The sequence below is a fragment of the Podarcis muralis genome, chromosome 12 (assembly GCF_964188315.1).
Source record: "Podarcis muralis chromosome 12, rPodMur119.hap1.1, whole genome shotgun sequence".
NCBI classification, from domain to species: Eukaryota; Metazoa; Chordata; class Lepidosauria; order Squamata; family Lacertidae; genus Podarcis; species Podarcis muralis.
This window is the reverse complement of record NC_135666.1, coordinates 15,793,772-15,820,296: the sequence shown is the minus strand read 5'-3', so window position 1 is coordinate 15,820,296 and position 26,525 is coordinate 15,793,772. Positions and strand designations below refer to the sequence as shown.

Below are 26,525 nucleotides of genomic sequence, written 5' to 3'. Positions count from 1 at the left end.
AAAGCTATGGAGAGGCAGAAAAACAGAATTCAATTTTCACATCTTCATGTCATACATTTTTTACTTCCTGGAATGTAAACAGGAAGTGGAAGGCACTTGTGCTTCCTGTCCACCTACCGACTCCATTCCAGCTTCCTGACATCCGAAAGCAGCTCCTGGAGGTGGAAGTGACTTTATGGAGCCTCTAAGAAACTGCATTGTAAAGCTAAAGAATCTTTGCACTTGCTTCTGAGACTTTTCCTTGTAAGGGTACAAGGGGAGATATCCCGGTGCCATCCTTGGACTTGGGAAGGAATGCACTCCCAAAGTTGTTTGCTAATGACTCTTTGGTTTTGCATCTGTTTTGTTTCTCTGTAAAAAAAAAAAGCAAGTGAGCAAAGGGTACCAATTTCTGATTAGACTGCTAGAATGAAGAGTAACAGGGATGCGGGTGGCGCTGTGGGTTAAACCACAGAGCCTAGGACTTGCCGATCAGAAGGTTGGCGGTTCGAATCCCCGCAACGGGGTGAGCTCCCATTGCTCGGTCCCTGCTCCTGCCTACCTAGCAGTTCAAAAGCACATCAAAGTGCAAGTAGATAAATAGGTACTGCTCTGGCGGGAAGGTAAACGGCGTTTCTGTGCGCTGCTCTGGTTCGCCAGAAGTGGCTTAGTCATGCTGGCCACATGACCCGGAAGCTGTACACTGGCTCCCTCGGCCAATAAAGCAAGATGAGCGCTGCAACCCCAGAGTCGGCCACGACTGGACCTAATGGTCAGGGGTCCCTTAACCTTTTTGTGCAGAGTAACCTATGTTTAGCAAGAACATTCAGGTACAGCTCTCCATTTTCCAAATGCTTGTGTGGGAGAAGTAGTTGTGTGGCAAGGAAGAGTCAGTGGTGGCTGGTGAGCGTTGGAACTGGTAGGGCAAAAGGCAGAAAGACCAACGGAAGATAGAGCCAGAGCCCATGAAATATGGAGCCAGGACCAATGGCAGGCACAGCCAACTAAGACCCGTTTTGTCTCCATCATCCTCTCTGCTGAGTTCTAGAAGGGCAACAACGAGGCTAAGGAGGAGGAAGCTGACAGACACTGCAACCCCCTGGAGAAGGTTGACCAGTCAGGGTACTAGATGGCCAATGTAGGCTGGTGGAGCCTTGATGAATGAGCTTCCCGTGGGAAGGGAGGTCACAGAGCAGATATCTACTCAGGCATCCAGTTTCCTCACCAATTTTCAGTCCAATGAGACTCTCCTGTATGACAATTCCAAGCTTTGTCCACACTTGCTTGAGATACGTGGAGCAGTGCACCTCATCTCAGATGAGACTGGGCACAGTTTGGTCTGCTAGCATAAGAATGGTTCTCCTTTGCAGGAGGGGATTGGACTAAGTAGCATTCTCATCCTTCTCGACTCTCTGATTCTAAGCCGCTTATTTCATTGCTTAATTCCTCTTATAGTTAGGAAGCTTTTCCTGATGTTAAATCTAAACCTAGGAAGGCTTGTAAATCACAGGACAATCGGGGGGCAAGCTGTGCCTGGGGGCTGGTGCAGCATGTTTAAGCTGCCCCACCTGTGTACACCCCCATGTGCTGAGCCTTTGGTGCAGCCTGTCACGTGACGATGCACAATGACATCAGAAAGGGGCAATATTCAGAAGTGAGTAGGGGGCAGGGAAGAACCAATCTCCCAGGGTGTTCTGTTACTGAACTTAAAGCGGTCATTTTTGAACAAAGAAATTTCAGAAGGAGACATGAGATGGCTAAATTGCTTTTTTTCCTCAGGACATTCAGTTCTGTCACCTGTAGCCTGAGTCCACAGAACGGGTTTTTAATCCCAGTACAGTGGTACCTCAGGTTAAGAATTTAATTCATTCTGGAGGTCCGTTCTTAACCTGAAACTCTTCTTAACCTGAAGCACCACTTTAGCTAATGGGGCCTCCCGCTGCCGCCGCGCCGCTGCTGCGCGATTTCTGTTCTCATCCTGAAGCAAAGTTCTTAAACCAAGGTACTATTTCTGGGTTAGCAGAGTCTGTAACCTGAGGCATCTGTAACCTGAAGCATCTGTAACCCGAGGTACCACTCACTGTACAGGTGTGGATTAGTTGACAAATGCCAAGATGTTTGTTTTATTGTCTGCCCCACAGTGATTCCGTACATTTAAGCTTCCATAAATTGTCTCATCCTGTTGTATTTCATTTCCCTCTGACCTGAATGAGTACCATTTTTCCCCCTCTACCATTTCTGGTATCAACACCTGACACACTAGGGCAGCTGCTGGAGCCTCAGAGTCCTAGCAGGGCATACGAATGCTGGCACCAGCCCTGGGACCTTCACATCAAGCAGCAAGTTTGCACTTCAATTTTCCCAGTGCCCTGGAGTGATACTGCATCAGGTTCTCTGAGCACTGTGGGAAATAGCTTGGAGGGAAGCTGCCATTGTTAGGAAAGTCTGAGGGTAGCCCATTACACCAGAGGGCACTTGCTTAGGGCCAGGGGTGCCAACTTGAATAAAATATTGTGGGGTCCCAGGTAAGCCCTGGCCCACATAATCGATCACATGATGCAGTGCGCACACACCATTTGAATGGGAATGCTCCTATGGCTGGGGCCCTGCTCAGACTGGAAACAGCTCCATTTCTATAATGCCTGCCAACTGGGGATAGCATTTTATGCATCTGGTGAAGTGCCCTGCGCATAGAAGCTTGTGCTACCATATATTCGTTCATCTTTAGGACTTGCCGATCAGAAGGTCAGCGGTTCGAATCCCCGCGATGGGGTGGGCTCCCGTTGCTCAGTCCCTGCTCCTGCCAACCTAGCAGTTCGAAAGCAAGTAGTGCAAGTAGATAAATAGGTACTGCTCTGGCGGGAAGGTAAACGGCATTTCCGTGCGCTGCTCTGGTAAGCCAGAAGCGGCTTAGTCATGCTGGCCACATGACCTGGAAGCTGTACGCCGGCTCCCTCAGCCAATAAAGCGAGATAAGCGCCGCAACTCCAGAGTCGGCTATGACTGGACCTAATGGTCAGGGGTCCCTTTACCTTTACTTAAGGCATCACAAAGCTCTTTTGCGGGGGCCACCAATATGGTGCCCATGTGGGTGCACTTCTGCCCACACATGCCTTCTCTGCTGCCAAGAAAATCCCCTCCTCCAGAAATTCCCCCCACCAGAAACGGGCTTGAGAGAAGCATTCTATTATAACCATTAGACTAGGTGCGGTGGGTGGGTGAGTTTGTGATGCACATTTGCAAAATGGAGAATATTTTGTAGCAACACACACACACACCCCTACCTTCCTCTGTTGTTGTTTTGTGCATGTTTCTGAAGGACTCCTTATCCTTTGCAAGAGAGGCTACCTGGAATGTGTTGCTTGCAGATATTTATAACGAAGAGATCGCCACTCCTTTGTTTTCTTTTCCTCACCCAAAGTTCACGCTGCCTGGCAGCAGAATAACCTTTGAGAGGCACAATAATATCGCTTCAGATGTAGCATGGAGTGTCGGATGGCTGGTTCTTCTGAACCCTTGTGACCCAGAGACAAAGGCAACGTCATTGTTAGTGGCACATTATAAATAGTCCTCAATAGCACTTCATGATCCATGGGTTAACACCACCATGCATAATGACCAAAAACGGGAATTGAATGGGGAGGTGCATGAGTGAGAGAGGGGGGGGGGAGAGAAAATAATAGAAAAAGAATAGAGACACCTAGGAGGAATCTTCCTCAGTGACAGAAGAATAATACGAGAGAGCAATAACAGAGGCACCTAAGATGAAATTTCACAAATGCACAGCTAAATACATTTCACTGTTGGCTCAGTCTCCTGCTGCTAAATGAAATAAAACCAAGATGAAGGGACAAAACACTTCTGCAGTCGAACACGAAATGATAGACCTGGTCTATATATCTGGTAAAATGAGATCAAGTCCTGAGTGGTAAAACAAACTGTACCACTTCAGAGGGGGAGGTCCTTTAAAAAAAATGCTCTCCCACATTAAAAGGTTCCCTGCCAGAAGAAACTGGTAAAATAGGGATAAAGAGACTATTGCCTCAACTGGGCTTTTTTTCCTGTTTACACAGAGGGGTTTGCTTTGTTTTGTTACAATGTGGAGCAAGTCAGAAAACGATGCTCCCTTACCATTACCTGAAATGGTATAGTTCGTTCTACTACCTCATCTTGCTGAATGCATGGATTCAGCCTTAGCGTTCTTCTGATGTTGAGATTTAGGCATCCAGTTCCTTGTTGTGGAGGCTTATAGTCACATTCTTCTGCTCAGTCTCCAGATAGCAGCAGCACAGTCCAATCTCAGGCGCAGATCAATCAAATCAAATCAAATCGATCAACCCCATGTATATTCCTCCTTTCTAAAGAGACTACCCAAGGCAGCTAACAACCACAATAATAGTTTTGAAAAGGCAATAAAACCATTTTAGCCGTCAATAGCAACATTTTGTTTTCGGAAGTCGATAACAAATTAAAACAAATACTTCCTGAAAGTCAGTAATGAGAGAGACGCAAGCATCTCGTGATGGTTATTTTCTACATCCACTGACAGAGGCAGTTCGCCTCTGAAGGCCAGTTGCTGGGAATACCGCTTACCTTCCTGTAACATGAGGTTGCAGAACGGGGCCAGCCTGCCGCCATGGAAGCCTCAACATTTGGTCTTCCAGCTGGAGGGAGACGTAACAGCCCTCTCCCTCTGCTGGAAAAAGTTTGAATCAAGCCCGTCTGCCAGACTGACCAATGGCAGGCGGGCCTAGGGGGTTGAGGTGAATCTGTCTGGGTCCCCATGAGTACTTTATTCAGGACTGCTCCCTGGGGATAAAAGTGGGTTAGCCTCATGCATGGTCACCTGGTTGGCCACTGCTGGACAAGATGGACCATTGGCCTCGTCCAACAGGTCCTTTTCATGTTCTTATAAGAGCATACCCCATTTTTTCACATGAGATCATGCAATCTCGCCCAGGAAAATGAGCTTTCTTTGGGGCTGCAATCTCGCACAGGTCACGTGACTTGCAGGGGAGCATGGTCCTGGAAGACTCGTGTCCCAGTTTTTCACTTCAACATGTTGGAGGGGATGTAAGAGGTGTTTGCACATTGGGACTGCATGCAGTTATTGCAGGAGGAATTGTGATGTGTTTGCTGCCTGCAACCCATGGCTTTTGTTTACACATGATAGTAAACAGCACATGGCTACACGTCATTGCACCATTCACAAGTCATTTTGCAAGGCCTGATTCTGTGGGCTGATTTAAACCCTACAAAATGCCTTATAAATAGTAAACAGCAAGTTTGGGCAGATCTTTCTACAATCACAAGGGGATATTACTCTGCAGAGATTTGAAGCAAGAGCAGTGAGAAAACTTTCCAATCTCAAAGGGAATTATTTACTTTACATTATCAGAACTGGTTACTCTGTGTGTTCATGAATGCATGTGGAGGCCTAAGAATACTTTTTTTATGTTCACAAAGCCATGCAACCAGCGTCATGAAAGTAAGTTGGGGGGGGGGACAGAGTCTGGAAAAGGCAATATGAATTATAAATACAAATAACCCCCTGTGTTTTCTTATTCAGTGGTGCAGAATCAATACAAATTATTTTCAAACCTGAACAGAGTGTGAAACAAGCGCTATCTTTCTCTCCATGCTTTCCAGCTTCAATATCATTATGTACGATAATTGAGTCTGTAAAAACCTATTAGATGAAGAGAGGGGAGAGGTATGAATTTCAGGAGCTGCCCTGCTTTCCTGTAGACAAATATGTCTAGGAACAAAATAGGTTGCATCCATGTGTGTGTGTGTGTGTGTGGTTGGTGGAGGACTGTGTGTTTAAAGTTAGTGTAGAAAGAAATACATCATCCCTGTGAAGGTATATTGGGTGGGTTGGTTCGTTTTTTAAGCAGTGCATTTTCCAAATCAGCCCCAAAGGCCAGGAGATTCAAAGTTAATAAATTCAGAGTTAGCGTGGTATAGTAGGAAGAACTAGGAAAATCCAGGTTCAAATCACACTAAAGCAGCCTTCGCCAACCTGATGCCCTCCAGATGTTTTGGACTCCATCTACCATCAATCGTGGTCATCCCAGACCTAAACATCTAGAGGACGCCACATTGCAGACGACTGCACTGAAGCATGGAGGTCATTAGGTGACCATGTGGAGTGATTTAAAAGGCTGCAGTGTGAAGTCTGTAAGAACACAAGAGCCTGATGGATCAAAGCAAAGGCCTGCCCAGTCCAGAATCCTTCCTGCAGTAGTCTATCAGATTCCTATAGGAAGCCCACAAGCAAGGTGTGAAAGCATCAGCCCTCACCCACTGTTGTTTCCAAGCAACTGGTACTCAGAGGAGTCTAATAGCCTTATTTTCATAGCCACTTAATAGTCTTATCTTACCATGTGGTATCATGTGGTAGTGACTTCCATAGCTTAACTATGGGAGCATAGTTCAGTTGGTAGAGCATGAGACTCTTAATCTCAGGGTCATGGGTTCAAGCCCCATGTTGGGGATTCTTGCATTGCAGTGGGCTGTACTAAATGATTTTCAGGGTCCCTTCCAACTCTATATGATTCTATGACAGGAATTCCCAAACTCGGCCCTCCAGATGTTTTGGGACTACAACTCCCATCATCCCTAACTAACAGGGCTAGTGGTCAAGGATGATGGGAATTGTAGTCCCAAAACATCTGGAGGGCCGAGTTTGGGGATGCTTGTTCTATGACAACTACGTGCTATGTGAAGGAGTCCTTCCTTTTGTCTGACCTGAATATCCCACCAGCTTCTCTAGATGGCTCCAAGATTTAGCACTAGATGGCTCCAAGATTTCCCTCCCAAGAGAGGGAGGGAAAATATCTCTCGTCACTTTTCTCCACTCCACATAGACAGATCATAAGCTATTCAACTGGGGTTTTGTCATGTTGATCATTTTTTTAAAAAATGGGGAAGAGGAGTCATAATCAAGTAGCTATAATAAAGATGGAAATCCTCACCAACTCCCCAAATGAGGTCTTCCTAGATCGATTCATAAATATATTGGTGAAATCTCTTTTTCACACTCTTATTCTTTGATTTCACAAAGACACCAATAATGTTGGCGGACTTTCTCTTTCCTTTTTCAAACAGGTACGAGCAGTGCAGAAGTCAAGGAGAATCGTAACATTGGCAACCTAGAAGATCATCCAATCACCTCTAACGAAAGATCAAGGGTGGGCGCTTCCAGTATCAAAAGGAAAAGGCCTCTAGAAGAGGGCAACAATGGACATTTCTGCAAACTCCAGCTCATCTGGAAGAAAGTCTCGTGGTCAGTAACGCCAAAGAACGCCCTGGTTCAACTACATGAACTTAAGCCAGGTTTACAGTATAAAATGGTCTCCCAGACAGGCCCTGTCCATGCACCGGTATTTGCAGTTGCCGTGGAAGTAAACGGGCTGACATTTGAAGGCACCGGACCAACGAAAAAGAAGGCCAAAATGAGGGCTGCAGAACTTGCCCTCAAGTCTTTTGTTCAGTTCCCCAACGCATGTCAAGCTCACTTTGCCATGGGGAATTGTTTCAACCCTTCCACAGACTTTACGTCGGACCAGGCGGACTTTCCGGACACTCTGTTCAAGGAGTTTGAACCATCGACGCACAGTAAGGACTTCTCGGTCTACAACCCAGTTAATAACGAACTGCTTTCTACAGCCTATCGGCACGGGAGGTTGCTATACCACACCTTGGACTTAATGGGCCACACCAAACAAAACAAGCGCAAGATGGCGTCCGCCGCTGAGAGCGAAAAGAACCCAGTGGTGTTGCTCAATGAGTTGCGGTCAGGACTGAGGTACGTCTGCCTTTCGGAGACTGTGGAGAAGCAGCACATCAAGAGTTTTGTGATGGCTGTAAGAGTGGATGGGAGAACATTTGAAGGCTCGGGACGTAGCAAGAAGCTGGCTAAAGGTCAAGCAGCACAGGCTGCGCTACAGGCCCTCTTTAACATTCGGCTGCCCAGTCACATTCCCAGCAGGAGTAAATGTAATCATTTGCCACAGGTGAGAACTCTCAGGTAGCCACCGCCCAGCTGAAGGAGTTCTTTGAGATTAATGTGATTTGTTGTTCTAGCCCTATATGGTGACTTTGTCAGAATGCTCTCCTCACCGTGAAGTAAGTAAAACCCATCTTCTCGCAGAAGCCGCACACAAAGACCTTTGCATATGCTTCCATTATTACATCATTAAGAGCCATAATATGGCTTATTTTCTAAAGAGGCAGCAGAGAGTACAGAAATGTGAAGGACCGTCAATATTTCAAACACAGATTGTAACACAATTGCATGTAATGAAGGCAGAGATCTGCTTCTTCTTCTTCTTTTTTCGTTGTTGTCAGGGTGTAGTGTTTCTTAAGGGAATAACCAAAAGTAGCATTATGATATGGCGCCTTGTTTCTTATTCTATCAAGTTGTGTTTAGAGATAAAGGGGACATCATTCTTAAAAAATAACCCGTGGTGCACAACATGCCTCTCCCCGCCACGATCTCATCCCCAGACAATTCTGCTTCTGGCAAAGCTTAAAGATCTTTGTGTGTGGTTGTCAAATGTCTGACTGAGAGAAAGGAAAATATCTCTACAGTGTCTTGCTGATTATATGTTTTATGTGGACCGACACATAAAAAAAGCAAAAATATACAGCAGACGTTTATGACTGCTGAATCACAGATAACAAGCTGAACAAGCTTCTGTTCTCACATTTGGGAAATGCTGCTAGTTTCAAGGAGTCTCGTGTTTTCCAGATAGTAATGTGAAATATATATGTCTTGATTGGTTAGAAGGCTGTAGAAAGATTTAGTAGGCCTGGATGCCGTCGCCTCCCTTCTCTGTTCAATGTGACCCACAGTTTTGTCTGGAATAAGCTCTCATTTCTGCCATGTCTTATTGTACTTTGGCCAGATTTTCCATACAAGTGGGATTTCCTTTGTTTTCCTTCACCTTTTGAAGAGAGAGGTTGGAGAAAGATAGGGCACTTGTACATATTCTCCCTGACCTTCGTATGGGCTGTCTCTGAAGTCTTTCTCATTTATTGCTGTTGGTTGTATTTTCCTATTTTCAGAACAGGATTGTAAGTTGGCACTTCAAGAGTTAAAAATGGGATTTGGAATCCATACCTTGACCCCCAAAAATCATTTTCGTAAGAGAGAGCTATACAGTCATATGTTTCGCTTGCTGCTGTGCATGATGAGATCAGTGTGTTGTGGAGAGGGGTTGTGTGGTGAGCAGTTTTGCCTTGCAGATAGGAATGTAAAGAGGCAGCAATTTCCACCCTTTCATCTGTTCATCACAGTCAACACTGTTTTCGTTCTGCTACAATTCAGCTTCCACTAAAACTTGTTATTTGTCTTGCTGCCCATGATGGTGGAAACCATTGGTGGATGGGAAACGTCAAAAGCAATGCACAAAATTATGTAATTCTTTACATAAAATTTGTGGACTTAGAAAACCCCAAACAATAGCAAATACTGCTCATATTCACTTGTGTGGTTTCTGTTCCTGACCTCAGGTGAACTTGCAAATTTCTGTTCCCATTTGTGTTTGCGGCAGAATTCTCTGACATCTCTAACTCCAGGTCAACTCTTCTTTGCCTGGTGTGCTGTTAATGTGCATTTTCTTTTCTTTTTGCCTCACTCTCATGACGGTAAAGCAAATGGGCTGTCTTGAGAGTCCAGTCCCCTTTGTACATTTGTTCTGCTTTTAAATATATTGAACAAACTGCGGACTCACACATGTGTGGGCTGTAGGCATGCCTGGTTTTGAACAAGGATGCTGGGTATTTTCTGTCCTGTTTCCCAGCACAGAGATCAAGGCTCATCAAATAACCATGTGGAGCTGAGCAGTCAAATAAAACAGTCCCCACACCCCAGTTTTTGAACTGGGGCTGGGGGAGAGTGAACAACAGCTAGGGCAAAGGCAGAAACATTCACATGAAGGGCTTTGGCTTAAGGCAATATGAGCAAAGTGCCATCGGCGGACCTAAGACACATGCAAGCATTGTGAGATACAGCAAGGGCAGAACTCAGTGGCTGTGCTTTTACAGTGCTTAAGGTAAAGGTAAATAAATTAGAGTGCACACAATCGGGACACAGGCCTAGACTGGGAATATTGTTTACGAATGAAACTTTCTTGTGGAGCTACTCTTGCTTCAGCAGGTGCAAAATGCTTGACTTTTGATGGGGGCAGATGACCACGAGCACATAACCCTGGTGCTTAAAAGCTTGCACCAGCTGCCCATATATCACTGGGCCATGTTCAAGACTCTGGTATTAATTTACAAGGTCCTTATAGGACCTTGGGTCCAGGATAACCTAAAGACCACCTGGCCCCTTATATCCTGGCCCAATCACTGAGATCTTGGGGGGGAGCCCCTGTTAGTATTTCCCCATGGCTCAGGTGCAGAGGTCCACCTCCGAGGGCCTTCTGGCAGTTCCCTCACTACGAGAAGTGAAGTTACAGGGAACCAGGCAGAGGGCCTTCTTGGTAGTGGCACCCGCTCTGTGGAACACCCTCCCATCATATGTCAAGGAAATAAACAACTGCCTGACTTTTAGAAGACAACTGAAGGCAGCCCTGCTTAGGGAAGTTTTTAATGTCTGGTGCTTTGTTATGTTTTTATATGTATTGGAAGCCGCCCAGGGTGACTGGGGCAAGCCAGCCAGATGGGCGGTGTATAAATAGTAACATTTTCATTTATTAATTTATTTCATAAAATTTATACACTGCTTGATTGTAAAGAATCAAATCGGTTTACAAAAGGGTAAACAATAAAATTTAGGGGGGAAATTACAGCCCATACTTAAAAACTTGCAAAAGTTAAATTACCGAAACAGATTAAAATTACCCTAGCTTTCTAAGCATCTGGGTGGTTGTTGTTGTTGTTGTTTAGTCGTTTAGTCGTGTCCGACTCTTTGTGACCCCGTGGACCAGAGCACGCCCTAAATAGGCTAGTTTTTAGCAGCTGCTTGATATCAATAGACAGGGAATTCCAAAGTGTAGGTGCTGCCACACTTGTTTTATTGCTTCATTTTCTGTGTAGTGTGTTGCTATATACAATGCATTCAAAAATGCTAATGATTAAGCAGTACATAAATGTCTTAGATAACAAACAAATAAACAGACACGTAATAGGCTACCACAATACAAATACAGCAAAGAGGTGTTCTGACATAGTCAGCCGATGGATATGTATACAAAAGAAAATGGGGAGGGTACTCCCTCCCCCCATGTAAGTCACACACTACAGTTAAAAACCAGAATCACATCTCACCCACTTACCTAAGGTTTTTGGAACCTGGGTCATGTTTTCCTGGCTGCCAGAACAAATTTTGCTACTTGGATGGTAATGAATATGCCTTTGCCTGCAAGCACGGCATATATCTGGTCTAGGATGGGTCTGTCTGACAGAGACTGGAGGATACAAGTAAGATAATTGTGCCTAGGGTGCTCATATAAGGGGCAGCTTAACAGGCAATGGGAGACATCCTCAATCTCGCCAGACTCACAAATAACAGAGTCTTTGGCAAGCTGGAATGTCATTAAACTTCCCATCCAAGAAAGCAGAGGGCATATATTGGAGACGCAAGGCTGTAGATGGTTTTCTTCAAGAAGCAACAGTAAGGATTATAAAATAATTCTCCAGGCCAAATGTCATTCTGTATAATGGATACCGATAAGAATAAGACATTTGTGCAGCTGAATACAAATCGCTTAGAATGGAGGTGAATTCTCTCCCTAAACATCTGCTTAGCTCTAGTAGAAGAAGAAGAAGGTAAAGCTCCAGTGCTAATCCCATAAACGTGTAGGATACTTCTAACAATATTTGCTCAAAACAATTGGGCTAAACTTTGCAGTTGTACCTGAAAGCATTTTTTTGGCAGACAGGAGTCATTCTTGAAAACAAGCTTCTGACAATATGAGGCAAGTGCAACATGAGCGCAAGTTTCCATAGAGATTGGTCCAGTTTTCACCCATAAAAGAGGCATAGCAAGAGCTGCCCAAGGGAGGAGAGGCCATGGGATGCTTCCTCGTAGCAGGAGCCGCTTGGGACAAATGCCGGCTCATCATCTTCCCTGAACTCAGTGCTGGCAGCACTGACGGGGGAAACAGGGACATTCCAGGATCAAATCAGAAGCCAGAATGGTTTTTGTAATTCTGGGACTGTTCCTGGAAAAATGGGGCACTTGAAGTTTTGAAATTCTCATAAAGGAATTCTGCACCACTTCCAAAATACAGTGGTACCTCAGGTTAAGAACTTAATTCGTTCTGGAGGTCCGTTCTTAACCTGAAACTGTTCTTAACCTGATTTTCTACTTTAGCAAATGGGGCCTCCCGCTGCTGCCCTACCACCGCCACACGATTTCTGTTCTCATCCTGAAGCAAAGTTCTTAACCCGAGGTACTATTTCTAGGTTAGCGGAGTCTGTAACCTGAAGCGTCTGTAACCTGAAGTGTCTGTAACCCGGGGTACCACTGTAGATACACTGGTATACCCCCATGTCTCTGTGCCATACATACAACTTTCCTCAGAATTACCTTGGTTGTAGGCAGGGGCGGAGGAAGTGGGGTGCGGTGAGGGCGGTCCGCCCCGGGTGTCACCACTGAGGGGAGGTGGCAAAATGCTGGGCGGCACTCCCCGCAGGGCCTGCAGCGCGCCCGAGCCACATGTCTCTCCTGGGAGTGACGCAGTAGCTTGGGTTCCCACAGGCACCACGCTGCCCCAAATGGTCCGCCCACCGCCTCCCCCTCAGCTGTAGGGCGGCTGAGTGGGAGGAAGCAAGCAGACTCCTTGGAGGCCCTGTGGAGTGTCCTGCCCCGGCTGGCCCCGCCCTGCGGATGGGTGGCCCCGCCCCTGGGCACAGGCCAGGTGCCCAATCGGCTTGCTCCGCTGCTGGTTGTAGGAGCACAAGGGCCCTCTCCCCTCCAGTGGTTTCTAGCCACAGTCTCCAGCAGCGCATGCAGAGCATAGTCATGATGGCTAGTGGCTATCAATGGTCTTCTCCTCAATGAATTTGCCTAATCCAGGAACCTCAGCTCACTACTGCAACTGTAATCATCAGGAATGGCAAAACAGCATTCAAAGCAACTCCTTCTGGGGGTTTCACACATTCCTGGTAAATATTCCTGTGACTAAACAACTTGAGACAGAAGAGTGTAGCACTGCATATTTTAGGAGATGGGAAGAGAAAGGAGACTTTACATGTGTTCTGGGTGAGGCCACACATACACACTCACAATATGTGAATATCATGAAAAGGCCTTGAAACACAGTTCATCAGATCCCCGTTCATTTTATCCTGGCAGCAAAAATCGTGCAGAACCAATCACTGATAAGTGCTAAAGTCAAAAATTGCTCTCCCTCCTCTCAGGTAAAAGAGACAAATATCAATAAAAATTAGTGGTTTTAATTAAAGCCTTTCATTCTCTCACAGCCTTACCCAATTTTGCATGCATTTTAGCTATCTCACCAGCTTTAAAAGCCCATGCATCAGTGCTAGAGTGAGTGCTGGTTACTCAGTCCTTTTAAGCCTTAAGGAGACTGATTTCTTCATTTAATTTCTTCTATAGGATTGCCCTAAGTTATAGATTGGTGTATAGCAATTTTTAATTAAAAGAAATATACAAGCTAGTTTTCATTACCCAGGGTATAAAATTAAGTAAAACAATCCCAGAGCTTTATAAACAAAACCATTGGAATCATTCTAAATGTGCTTCTGTCGTCAGTAATTAAACCTTATGCATTTCCTAAGAGTAAGGCTTAAAAGGCTGACACTGTAAAATCAGCCAGATTTTTCTTAAAGGCACAAACTTTTACAACCCATCCTGCAATTTCTTGTGGATAAGAGAGCTCCAATGCATTTGTGGAGCTCCTCATCTAAAGACATGCACCATTCATTTCAAGAGAGACAGCTGATCTGTGTGTACAACAGGAGCTTCTTTAAAAATCACTTGATCTAGCACTGATTCACTGATATTCAAAGGTATAGTCAGCCTCTGATAGCCTTACCTTCCATCAATTTACCTTAACAGAAATGATTTGGCAAATGCTAGGAACTTAGTGTCCCAGCAGGGGCCTCTGGGCCTGACATCATAGGCCATCTATGCCTCTGAATATCAGTTGTTGGGTGTTAAAAGAGAGGAGGGGGCTGTTCCCCACAGCTCTGTTTGTGGGTTTCCCCATAGACATCTGGTTGGCCTTTGAGATGTTGGACTAGATGGGCCTTAGTTTGATCCAGCCGAGTTATTATTAGGTCCTTAATCCAACCATGGGACGCGGGTGGCGCTGTGGGTAAAAGCCTCAATGCCTAGGACTTGCCGATCGAAAGGTCGGCGGTTTGAATCCCTGCAGCGGGATGCGCTCCCGTTGTTCGGTCCAAGCGCCTGCCAACCTAGCAGTTCAAAAGCACCCCTGGGTGCAAGTAGATAAATAGGGACCGCTTATCAGCAGGAAGGTAAACGGCACGTTGGCCACGTGACCCGGAAATGTCTTCGGACAGCGCTGGCTCCCGGCCTCTAGAGTGAGATGAGCGCACAACCCTAGAGTCTGGCAAGACTGGCCCGTACGGGCAGGGGTACCTTTACCTTTTTAATCCAACCACAATTAAGCACCATTTATTTTAATGTGAGATGTTTAGAATCCCCCTTTGAAAATTAATGGGACTCATGCATTTCTTACCCTGGCTGGATGATATGCATAGAAGTCACCGCCAACTTCTGTTTTTTTGAAAAGGCAGGGAACATAGCTAGACAGATCAGCATTTTTTAAAAAAGCAGAATTGATTCCCTCCCTTTTTAAAAGTTTTTATTTGTTTGCCTGCCTGGGGCGGGCCACGTCCTCCGAAGAAGAGTTTTGTGTGACTCTAAAGGTTGCATCCATTGTTCCAAAGCACGGCTCAGCTCAAACAAGTCTTGCCTCACTTGAAGATAGCGAGTGCCGCCTCACTTGAACATAGTGGGGCCCATTATGGCTCCTGCTAACTTTGACTTATTTCCTCATTTAGAGCAACCTCTCCTCTGCAGGGAGTTGATGGCAAGGATCTGTCCACCAATTGGGTAGTGAATTATTACTGCTCTGAGGCATTATTGTGAGAGGGGCTTGTTCGGAAACATTATTACATCTCGAGCCAAGGAGCAAGGCTATTTATTAGATGAAAGCTTGGAGTCTCGGTCCAGAGTCATCATCTCATAAAGATGTCTTTCAAAGCAGCCACTTTTACAACCATCAGAGACTCCTCGGGTCTTTTTTGTCCAGCTCTGCGAGAAGGTGAGAAGGGGCTGCGCTTCAGAATCCTGCCAGCCCTCATTAAAGCGGCTCTTCGACTTGCACCCCCTCCCCCATATTGTTTATAAAGACTTCATTATGATCTACTTTACACCAGATAAGAGAGTGTGTCCTGTCCCCCCAGGCAGGGCCATGGGATATGAGTGTGCAGCCTGTATGAACGTCCATATCTCTCTCTCTCTCTCTCTCTCTCTTTCTCTCTCTCTCTCTCTCTCTCGTTGGGTCCCATGCAAAACTCCTCTGCCGGAGCTGGGCTGCTGCTGGCATCCGTTCCAAAATTGCATTCTTTATCTATTTATGGCTGGCATTCAGTGCACATCAAGGAAGCTTCAAATTTATTCTAACAGCTTTTCATTTCCAGAATGCAGAGCAGCAGGCTGAGCTGAGCTACCACTGAGTTCTGACTCCCTCTTGTGGTGTTCCTGACAAACATGAACATGATGTTTTCATGTTCGCCTCCCTGGGAAAGACTGAAAGCGCGTAAGACCAAAAAATAAAAAATCCCAACAATGGAACACTCCAGAGTGTTCATGCAGCCGGACAGGGAAATATTCTAGTGTCTCTTTGGTCCTGTGCAGCAGTCAATAAGGGACATTTTAACTGCAGGACTACATCCAGTAATTCTGCAACACTTTCTCGTGTTTCACATGCATGAGATGGGCTGAGTTTGCATGAGACTGAAAGCGTCAAACTATCTATTGCTTTAAAAGTATGTTTGAATCCCATACTTGAAATCCCCAGAAACTTTTCTTTCTGAACAAACATCCGCATGACAACCACTCTATCCAGATCAGGTCTACAAGGCTTTAGCACAACCACCACCGCAACAACAACCCCAACCACAAAAGCCACTTGTTTCCTGCAAAATCAGAGCTTTGGTAAGAAATACCAGGTTCTGAAGTTGTTTATTTTCTGCAAAATAGGATCTTGAATCCGGAACAAAGCTGGAGTTTGGTAAATATATTGCGGGGTGTGCAGAAAGAAATAGCAATACAGTACTGCTGTTTGAAAGGATGAAGAAAGCAAAAGGTATACTAGGGACGCGGGTGGCGCTGTGGGTAAAAGCCTCAGCGCCTAGGGCTTGCCGATCGAAAGGTCGGCGGTTCGAATCCCCACGGCGGGGTGCGCTCCCGCTGCTCGGTCCCAGCGCCTGCCAACCTAGCAGTTCGAAAGCACCCCCGGGTGCAAGTAGATAAATAGGGACCGCTTACTGTCGGGAAGGTAAACGGTGTTCCGTGTGCTGCGCTGGCTCGCCAGATGCAGCTTTGTCACGCTGGCCACGTGACCCGGAAGTGTCTCCGGACAGTGCTGGCCCCCAGCCTCTTGAGTGAAATGGGCGCACAACCCCAGAGTCTGTCAAGACTGGCCCGTACGGGCAGGGGTACCTTTACCTTTTATACTACTCATGGCAACAAAACTATTCTGAGTACAGGTTTCATGTGTTGCCAGTTTTGAGGCACTAGCCTCAAACATTTTATGCAAAGAGACCTTGACCCCTAGGAATTGGTTCCTATGCTTGTGGCTCTCAAGGAACCCTGATGTGTGGCTTAATCCTTCAGGGGCTATAGACCAAGATCCTGGAGATAAAGTACTTGGGGAACAGGGCTGCCGAGATGGAGGGTTCAACCTTGTGCTCCTTTGTGACTTTCATTTGTACCCCCCATCTCCTGACTTTAAACATTATTAGGCCAGATGTGCATTGAAAGGCAAGGGGCTCCTAATGACAAACATCATTCGAACTTCACAGCAGCAAGGCTTGGTGTAAAAAAAACAACACTTGTGCAACACATCTGACACAACATAATCAGCCATCATGAGAGTATGCCTGGGGCTTTTCAAACATTATCTATTTTCTGTATGCAAAGATGTCTGCCGCCCTCACTGTAAGAGAGAAAGGGTTTTTTATATACATAAAAAGTGTGGGTTGCACTTACTGAGACGCAGGAAGCCGACAGAGTATTTATGGCATAGCTCAAACACTGTTGCTATTTATTCGACACTTTATCCCTAACCGTTCCGACGGAGCACAAAACCATAACAAATAAATACACAATAGCAGAAATTACGTAGCTGAACACGGATTATCTGCAAGTTACCTGTTGCCTGCAATCCTCTCTTTCCTATTCGTTGAACTGCTGTGATGTCACAGAACTCAGAGAGCAGCAAACACGCACAGAGTCTCGCATCCAGGTCTTGAAGAGGATCATACCTGCTTAGCTTCTAGGGGCAAAATGTGGTTTCTCTGGGCATGTAGTTTCCTTTCTGTCAGTGTTGGGTTTTTTCCTGTAGCATTGGTGTCCTAGGTAGAGATCATTTCTCCTCCTAAGTAGCAGAATGGTAGATTTGCAGAAGTTCCATAAATCAAAATCACAGTGTTCCTGTGTTGTCATAGAAACTCCAATCAGGGAAAAAAGAAGACGGGCTGATTTTGGGAATGTGTGCATTAATGATAATAACAGTCGTGGGAAGGAGATGCCCCCTGTATTTACAGGGTAAAACCTCCGGCTACATACTTTACATGTAGCTGTGCTTTGATGGAAATTAACACAGAAAGATATAGATACTGCTGTCATCATGTACTGTAGAGCAATGACAAGAGATAAATGAGTACCATTCCTTCAGCCCCCTTCCAAAAAGAAAAGGGGGGGGGAGCCTGACAGACCCAAGTGCATAAATTCACCTCTTTAAATTTTGCATTCATAAAAAAGAAAGTGGAAGAGCTCAGTAAAATGTCTGTCAGATTTACTAGGTGCCTTTGATGTTGCTGTTCTGAAATATTCTCTTCTGCAGACATGGAAGAGCAGGGGAAAGGATGTAAGTTTTTGTGCTCTGTTTTTTTAAGAATAAAAGACACAAGAACGTTCTTGTTGATGCAGCTGCGGGTTGATGGTCCATGTACAGGCCAGAGCAAAATATTAAGTCCATCCGATCCCTTTCATATTTCAGAAAAGCTAGAAAACAAGGTAGGAGTTAAACCTTGAGTTCTGCAAAGAGCAGAGCAGCACCTTAGGGAGGATTGTTGTTGAAATAAAGTCAAAACGGAGCAGAAAATGAACATCGGGATGCTATGCTCACCTATCCGGGGTGACCTGTGTGAATACAAAGGATCAATTAAGTAAGCATGCAATAGCGACCGGTTCGCAAGATAAACACCAGTGGCACCAGACTGATCAGCAGGGAAGAGACGAAACGTCGCAGAGGCAAGCTGAAAAGGCGCTCCCCTTGTGCCTTTGACAGAAATTGATCCGAGTAAATTAAACACTTGTTCTGCAGTGCTTGAAGTTACTGGGGAGGGGGTGGGAATATAAGGCGTCACCGATAATGGAAGCTAGGCTCCTCTGTTGCTGTTTTAATCGTTTCCGGAAAAGGCGTGCAATAGTGAAGCTTGCAGACCTTAAGGCAAAGTTGGTAGTTTTTCGGGGGGATTCGAGATCTAGCCACTGGGTGGGATAGAAACGGCACAGGAAGGATGGACAATTTGGTGAAAACCAGGTGTTTTGTTTCCTCTTCTAATAATGTGAAGAAGGCTTGCATGGGACACCAGCAGCTCAGGATAACTTTCAGTAATTCCAAGGCTGGAGATTCTTGTTGTGGGGTCTGAAGTACTCTGTGCAAAGTACAAGTGCTCCCCAGGCTCCCCTGAAATGGTACAGGGACTCCCAGTGTTCTCATCATTCCTGCTCCTCTGACTCTCCCTGGTACCTTGTACCCACGGGAGCTGATGTTGGATCTAAGGGCTGATCATCTGTCCTCTCCACTAAAACCCATCAGGTACACTGAGATCTGTGGCCTGAAAGGAGCTACATTGAGGAGGCTACTAATGCCAGGAGCTTCAAGAGTCTTGCTTAGATACAATTGAAATCCTATGTTTAAAACATAGGAAGCTGCCTTTTATTGTCTATGCTGGCAGGATTTCAGGCAGGAGCCTTTTCCAGCCCTGCGTGGAGATACTAGGGATTAAACCTGGGCCAGAGCCTGAGTTCTACCACAGGCAGAGCACATGCTATGAGCCACAGTCTTTCCCCAATGATCTCAGTGTTGCAACTAAGATGGCACTGACTTCAGTGCCATTCAGCCAGAGCTAACCCGCCCCACCACCACCCCATCCTTTTTTATTGCACATTTATAATGATTTGTGCTCTTGATGCTACCGGAGTGGTCACACACTATCCGGCTTTTTATTTGGTTTGGTTTGGGTTTTTTTGTATTTCTATGCCACTTTCCATTCAAATGAACCCCAAAAGCATCTCACAAACGGTAACAGTAACACAAGAGAACATCATAAGCACAGCATGTATCATAAGATATAATTAACAAACCATCCAGCAACTAAAAAATAAGCTGAACATCACCATTACAGTATAAGTCATTTTACAGTGGTACCTCGGGTTAAGAACTTAATTCGTTCCGGAGGTCCGTTCTTAACCTGAAACTGTTCTTAACCTGAAGCACCACTTTAGTTAATGGGGCCTCCTGCTGCCGTCACGCCGCCGGAGCATGATTTCTGTTCTCATCCTGAGGTAAAGTTCTTACTATTTCTGGGTTAGTGGAGTCTGTAACCTGAAGCGTATGTAACCTGAAGCGTATGTAACCTGAAGCATATGTAACCCGAGGTACCACTGTATTTGATTACCAAACCAATGAGACATTTATAACCCATAGAACAATATTTCAATACCGTTTGAACCTGCAAATGATTTGGGGCGGCCACACTGCTTCATTTGCAACCAGTGCATATCCTGTAACTTCCTGCTGGAACCCCGTAACTTGTTATACCACATATGTTCTGGTTTATTTTTGCCCTGCTTCTGTTGCGCTATAGCCCCTCCAGGCAGCAATAATGTGGTTGCATTGGGGAAGTATCGCAGAAATAGAATAGCTCAGTTGGTTAGAGCATGGTGCGGATAACGTCAAGGTTGCGGGTTCGATCCTCATATGGTACAGCTGTATATTCCTTCATTGCAGGGGGTTGGACTAGATGATCCTCAGGGTCCCTTCCAACTCTATGATTCTATTATTCCAAATCCACCACCAAAGCCCTCCTATTGGGTGCAGAATGAGCCTGCAATAAAATATCTGTCAGGAGAGGGACCAACCTTCTGTGGAACATGATCTACCATCTAGCTCAACTCTAAGCCTTGTTGGTAGTATTACAGAAATCTGCCGAAGCTGTAATACTACCAACTAGGCTTAGATCAGTCTGTTGTATCACTCGGATCTGTATCTCAGAGCTTCTACCTTAGATAGATGCGGATTACAGCCCCCACTATACATCGAAATGAGTTCCACAACATTTGTGCTGATTACCTTAAGTTTTTATCTGTGTTCTTCAAGGTGCCAAATTGCTTGCTGTTTTACAGTTTCCTATCTGGCTTTGCACTCTGTTTACATGAGCACCGTGTAGCTGCAAAAGTGGAATCAATAGGACAGAGATCTACAGCACCTGTATCGCAAAGGTTACTGCAGTTTGGAAAATAGCTGATGAAGGCTGGATGTAATGAGCTGGAACACCCTGAAAGTAATTCCTATCAGCGCTAAAGACAATCATATAACTTCCCCTGACATGGGTAATCCTCAATAGACTAAGGAAGTATATTTTTCTCCCCTCTGGAAGAGAGTTTTGCGGTTTGCAGAGAGAGTTGGCGTGAGATATGGGGAATAGCTTCCTAATAGCTCATGATTAATTTGTGGGGAAGGACTTCTATGAAGTCACAAAGGTCATCACTGGAAGTAATAACTACAGGGTATCTCGCTCACCATCTGCATATATACAGTTTGAACCTAGCCATGCTTGCTTGGGTGTAAGTCCCAAATTCAGCAGGTCCCACCCCAGTTGCTTGCAGCGAAGAGTGGAAGACCTTGTTCATGAAGGTGCTCATCGCTTAACTTCAAGTTATGGAGAGCTCAGCTGGTGGAGCATGAGACTCTTATTCTCAGAGTCGTAAGAGTCCTGGATCACAGGGAATTGGGCTAGGTGAGCCTTGTGGTCCCTTCAGACTCTACGATTCTGTGTACTTCAGATTGTGTGTAGAGTTCTTTATAAAGGGCAGGGCCTTGGTCAACCCCTGGTATCCGTAGTCAGCTGGTAGGGCCCGCAGATAATGCCCACATGTCTCCCCACTTCTTTACAAAAATTGGTTAATACTCCAAGCTCAAATGGGCAGCTGAGTCATTTTCCCTGGAGCAGCACTGCATTAAAAGAGAAATTTAAAATGCGGCTGGACCCAACTCAAGAGTGCTGCTACTGCTGCAGGTGGTGCTGTGGTCTAAACCACTGACCCTCTTGGGCTTGCCGATCGAAAGGTTGGCAGTTCGAATCCCCATGACGGGGTGAGCTCCCGTTGCTCTGTCCCAGCTCCTGCCAACCTAGCAGTTCAAAAGCACGCCAGTGCAAGTAGATAAATAGGTACCACTGCGGCGGGAAGGTAAACAGCGTTTCCATGCACTCTGGTTTCCGTCACGGTGTTCCGTTGTGCCAGTAGCGGTTTAGTCATGCTGGCCACATGACCCAGAAAGCTGTCTGTGGACAAACACCAGCCTGAAAGCAAGATTGGTGCCACAACCCCATAGTTGCCTTTGACTGGACTTAATCGTCCAAGGGTCCTTTACCTTTACCTTACTGCTGCCTTCCACAGCTGCCACTAGATAAACCTCCCAGAGCCTACTGATGGAGGAGAGCCATAGCTCAGTGGTGGGGCACCTGCTTTGCATGTAGAAGGTCCCAGGTTTGAATCCTGGCATCTCCAGGTGGAATGTTCACTTTCCTGAAACTCCACTGGCCCTGACCCCACAAGGCACCGTGGCCAAGAGGGCTCATTTCTCCCTTGGCGCGCTGGGCCCCAGCTCCCCTCGCCCTCCCGGCGCTCGTGCATGCCTGCCCCAAGCGCCTTTAGCTCATGCAACGCCCCTGGTGAGGATAAATGGGATAAGGGCTTTCAGAGAGGCTTTGCCCAGACTTTGGAACATGCTTCATCTTGTGTAGACAGGCCTTTGGTGTGTTGGGCTGCTTAAATTTTCTTGCTCCTGGTTGGTGATTTTCCGTTCAATATACCTGCACTCTAAGCACTATCATGTCCCATTAAACAGCCATGGCTTCCCCAAAAGGAACTAGGAACATTGTAATTTTATCTTTCACTGCTGTTAGCCGCCGTTGACATGTAGTGGTGGGATAGAGGGAGGAAGTGGGATAGAGAAATGGAAATAATGACTAAAATAAGGAAGAAATGATCCCACATACATCCCTCTGAGCTCCATGGAGGAAGGGCAGGTATTAACGTAATAAAAAGTGATCTCACATGCACAGGTGGAAAAAAAGAAGGGAAAATAATAATTTGGGCTTACCTATATTTAAATTGGAAGTTTCTAACCACCAATCCCTTGTAATTCTCACCTGTTTTAATAATGTTCATATTAGTTCTGAAATAGCAGCAAGGAGCATTGTATTCTTGACAGGGAAATATGAACATGGTGACACAAATCATCGGCTTTCAAAGCGTTTCAGTACCATGTAGAGACTGCTGAAATACATATTCTGATACTCCTCCTATGAACTGTATTTCGCTTCCAATATAGTTTATTGCGCTACTTTGAGCGGGAGAATGGAGCATTCTGTCATATATTTTCCCCCCAGCCAAGTCTCCGGTGCCTGATTCCTTTCCCCCTTTAAAGAATTGTTTTTATCATCTATCTTTTACTTTGTATCACAGCATTATCTTCCCCTGTTAGAGGTAGAAAATGAATGGACTTAAAGCATACAAGAGACTGACAGCAAATCATCCCTTTAGATGCTCCCTTCAGAATGTCAGCGATACCCTAGATGGAATAGTGACTAAATAACTCATGGTGAGAAACACTCTTTTCTGCAGACAGTTATTAAATTGGAGGCATTACGGGAAGGGGAATGTAAGGCTCATATTTGCCTCAGCGGTCATTTTTCTTTGGCTATGGATATCAGCCTTACTTCTGCCTCTGCTAAGAAGCAGCTATGGAGTGGGAAGAAGGCCAGGCCTTGACAAGAGGACAAGATCCACTGGGGATATTTCCTGGACAAGACAGTGAGAGCTACTGGGCCCACTCCATCCTCATTTGTCATACATGCATAAAGGGGAAAAACTGGCTCAATGAGCAAGAACAGAGGTGGCGGCCCTTCAGAGCTACCAGCCTCCCTCTTTGGTCGAAAGCCAACATGACAAAGCAGACTTTGCATGAATCACCACAGCCTCATCACCCACCCCTATAAGGTCCGGATAACTTCCACTCATCTTGCCAGTTCAAATGGGCTTTAATCTGGCTCCAGTTGCCAGCTCTGCTTCAAAGAGCACACCCATTATATTTCAAGCTCTAGTAGTATTTGCTGTGAGAATATAATCTATTGTACACAGTGGTTTACATTGAGGCTCTGAAATCTGCAACCCTCGAGGTGTTTCTAGACTCCAACTCCCAACAAGACCTAGCTAGCATGGATGATGTGAGTTCAAGGCCAGGTTTCCCAGCCTTGGAGTTAAATAATATTTTTCTCTATGTAACAATGATTTTTGGGACGGTGGAAGTAGCATGTCTGACATGCATTTACCTAAGAAAATAATAAAGCAGAAGCTGGGTACTTATTTTCCATTTCTTGAGCAGTTTAACTATTGCTTGCCTTTAGAATCTGAAGCAATAACTCACATTTCAGCTTACTAGAGATATTTTTCCAGTGTTCTGTGCGCTTAAGGAACTTGTCCATTAATTTAAATGGGTTTACACTGAGTGTGGGTGGATTCAGGGCCAGATTTAAGTTTGATGAGGCCCTAAGCTACTGAAGGTAATGGGGCCCTTTATATGCCCAGCTGTCCTTTGTCAACAACAAATTGTCGCTGTTTTTTTGTTTTTGAATATATGCTGTATGGTAATTTATGGACCCAATAGGTATCTAAAGCCATTTGCAGATAACAAAATATGTATTTTATCAAAGTAACTGATATAGAAATGGGCAAACCATTTATATTTTAGGGAGCAGGCTAGCAGGCGGGGCCCATTACTTATATCACAGGAACCTACACATACACTGTTGCTGTATGTAGGTTTTATTTTATTTGTTTTTTATCTTATATTTTAGAAATGTACATCCAGTTTTTTTTCCTTTGAATTTTTTGGGGCCCCCAAGAGAGTGGGGCCCTTAGCTATAGCTTATACGTAAATCCGGCACTGGGTGCATGCATTTAGGGACTGCCACGATGAGTGCCCACACTTCAAATTTTACCCCAATGCCACTGGACAGAGCGATGGTTGCTTATCCTATTAGTCATCAGCGGATAGAATCCTGATCTATGGTGCAACTCATCAGTGGGACCACCACACATTTGGAAGGGGTGGTTTTTTTTTAAAAAAACAGAACAGATGAGTGAGCAGGAAGATAAATATAAGGAGAAAGAACTGAGGTAACCAGATTAACTTGTGGCAGGAAGCTCTGGATCTGAAAAAGTTGAAGACTTATTTTAAGTTGAAGTTAAGTTGAAAAAGTTGAAGCTTATTTTAAAGTTGAGTCGAAATTTCTCAGAAGACATTTTTCTAGGAAGATGTCGGGGGGGGGGGTTCCTGGAATTTTTTCCCTCAGAACCAAAAAGCCTCCAGAGAAAAAGGGGCTTTTACAGAATTTTTACCAAATGTTCTTCACCATGTTTATTTTTTTGTGGCGCTGTCACTTCACACAGTGCCCCCCACTTTCCCCATACAGAAAGAAAGAAACGCCAGGTCCTGTAGCATTGCTGACCTAATTGCTCTTGCTGCCACACAGGAGAGGCAGCAAAAAAAATACCCAACAACCCTCAGGAAAAAATGAAGATGATAATGTTACTGCCATGCTAATGGTGAGCCTCCCCTCTGAGAAACTGTTGGAGAATTTTTGCTCCCCCTGAAGAAATTCAGCGAACTGCTCCCCTCAGTTTCTCTGAACACAAATAGGATGGAGACTTTGCGGGGGGGATGTGCCCAGCTCTCGTTTATTCTTCCATTCAATCTGGTTTTCTTTTCATTAGGAGATATCAAGTTGCCACTGTCTTTTATAACAAGATATAAGCATAAGGTAGAAGTTTAGGTCCATAAGGCTGCAAAGATTCACTGTGCTATTAAAGGCAGTAAATAAAGAACAGCACTGGCAAAATTCATTCTGCAGCAAGCAAGAGGAGCAGAAAGGAACATAAAAGCTCTGCAAGAAGCAGCAAGCAAGTAAAATAAGAAACACTGTCCAGTTATCTATGGACACAACACTTTTATTGCCCTGCAGCCACACTCATGAAAAAATATTTCCTTATCTGCTCTTCTGCCCAGGAAGGGTGCAAATAGGAAGAATATTATGCTGTAGCCTTAAGAGAGAGAGAGATGTTTAAAATATATTGCACATCAGGAGTGCAGGAAGAGTTCAAAATGCTTCCTTCCATTAGCAGTGTTCTCAGCAGTCCGTTTTCAGTTTTTACCCAAGCTGCCTTTTAATTTATTTATTTTTAAAAAAACTGTAATAGTAATAAGTGGTACAGTGGTAACTCGGGTTACAGACGCTTCAGGTTACAGACGCTTCAGGTTACAGACTCCACTAACCCAGAAATAGTACCTACTTTGCTTCAGGATGAGAACAGAAATCGCGCGGCAGCAGGAGGCCCCATTAGCTAAAGTGGTACCTCAGGTTAAGAACAGTTTCAGGCTAAGAACGGACCTCCAGAACAAATTAAGTTCTTAACCCGAGGTACCACTGTATCTGCAATAAAATGTTCTAATGTGGAGTAGAGGGAGCCAGCCAGCCAGCCACCCCGGGTTCCTGGATACTCCATTCCATTCCTACTCCCTAGTGGTGTTCCAGCTCTCTACCTCCAGCCAAAAACAGACCCAAAACAGACCATCTGCATTGTGTCCACAGAATATGCTCAGTCATTACTGTTGGCGGTTTCCTCCCCTAGGATTTGAGGAGTACTTTTGAATACCTTAGCATTCATCTCAAGCTGAGGCTACCTCCCACTTACATGTGGATAGTGCCCTTTTTGGCCACGTAAGGATCCACAGACTTGGAAAGTCTGAGTTACTTGATACTGAGTTACATGATACTGCTTAGTTACATGATACTGCTTAGCATTTGTAGAGTGTTTTTGTTCAAAGCACTTCACTTGCAAGATCTAGTTGCAATCCTTACAACAACTGTGTACAGTAAGTCTGTACTATACTATTATCCTTCGTAGGGACTGAACTCCTTTTCCCTGACATTGCACCAGGTTTTCAGCTATCTTT

General features: G+C 45.2%; 1 protein-coding gene across 3 annotated transcripts in view; it reads left to right on the top strand.

Annotated features, from left to right (window-relative positions):
* The window catches only part of ADARB2 (adenosine deaminase RNA specific B2 (inactive)), a 362,541-nt gene that overhangs the window by 250,817 nt on the left and 85,199 nt on the right, over positions 1 to 26,525 (top strand). For all 3 annotated transcript variants that reach the window (XM_077936765.1, XM_028750756.2, XM_028750754.2), the window contains one exon: positions 7,090 to 7,997. In XM_077936765.1, coding sequence (XP_077792891.1) covers positions 7,090 to 7,997 — 908 coding nt within the window. The remainder of the gene's footprint in view (positions 1 to 7,089; positions 7,998 to 26,525) is intronic.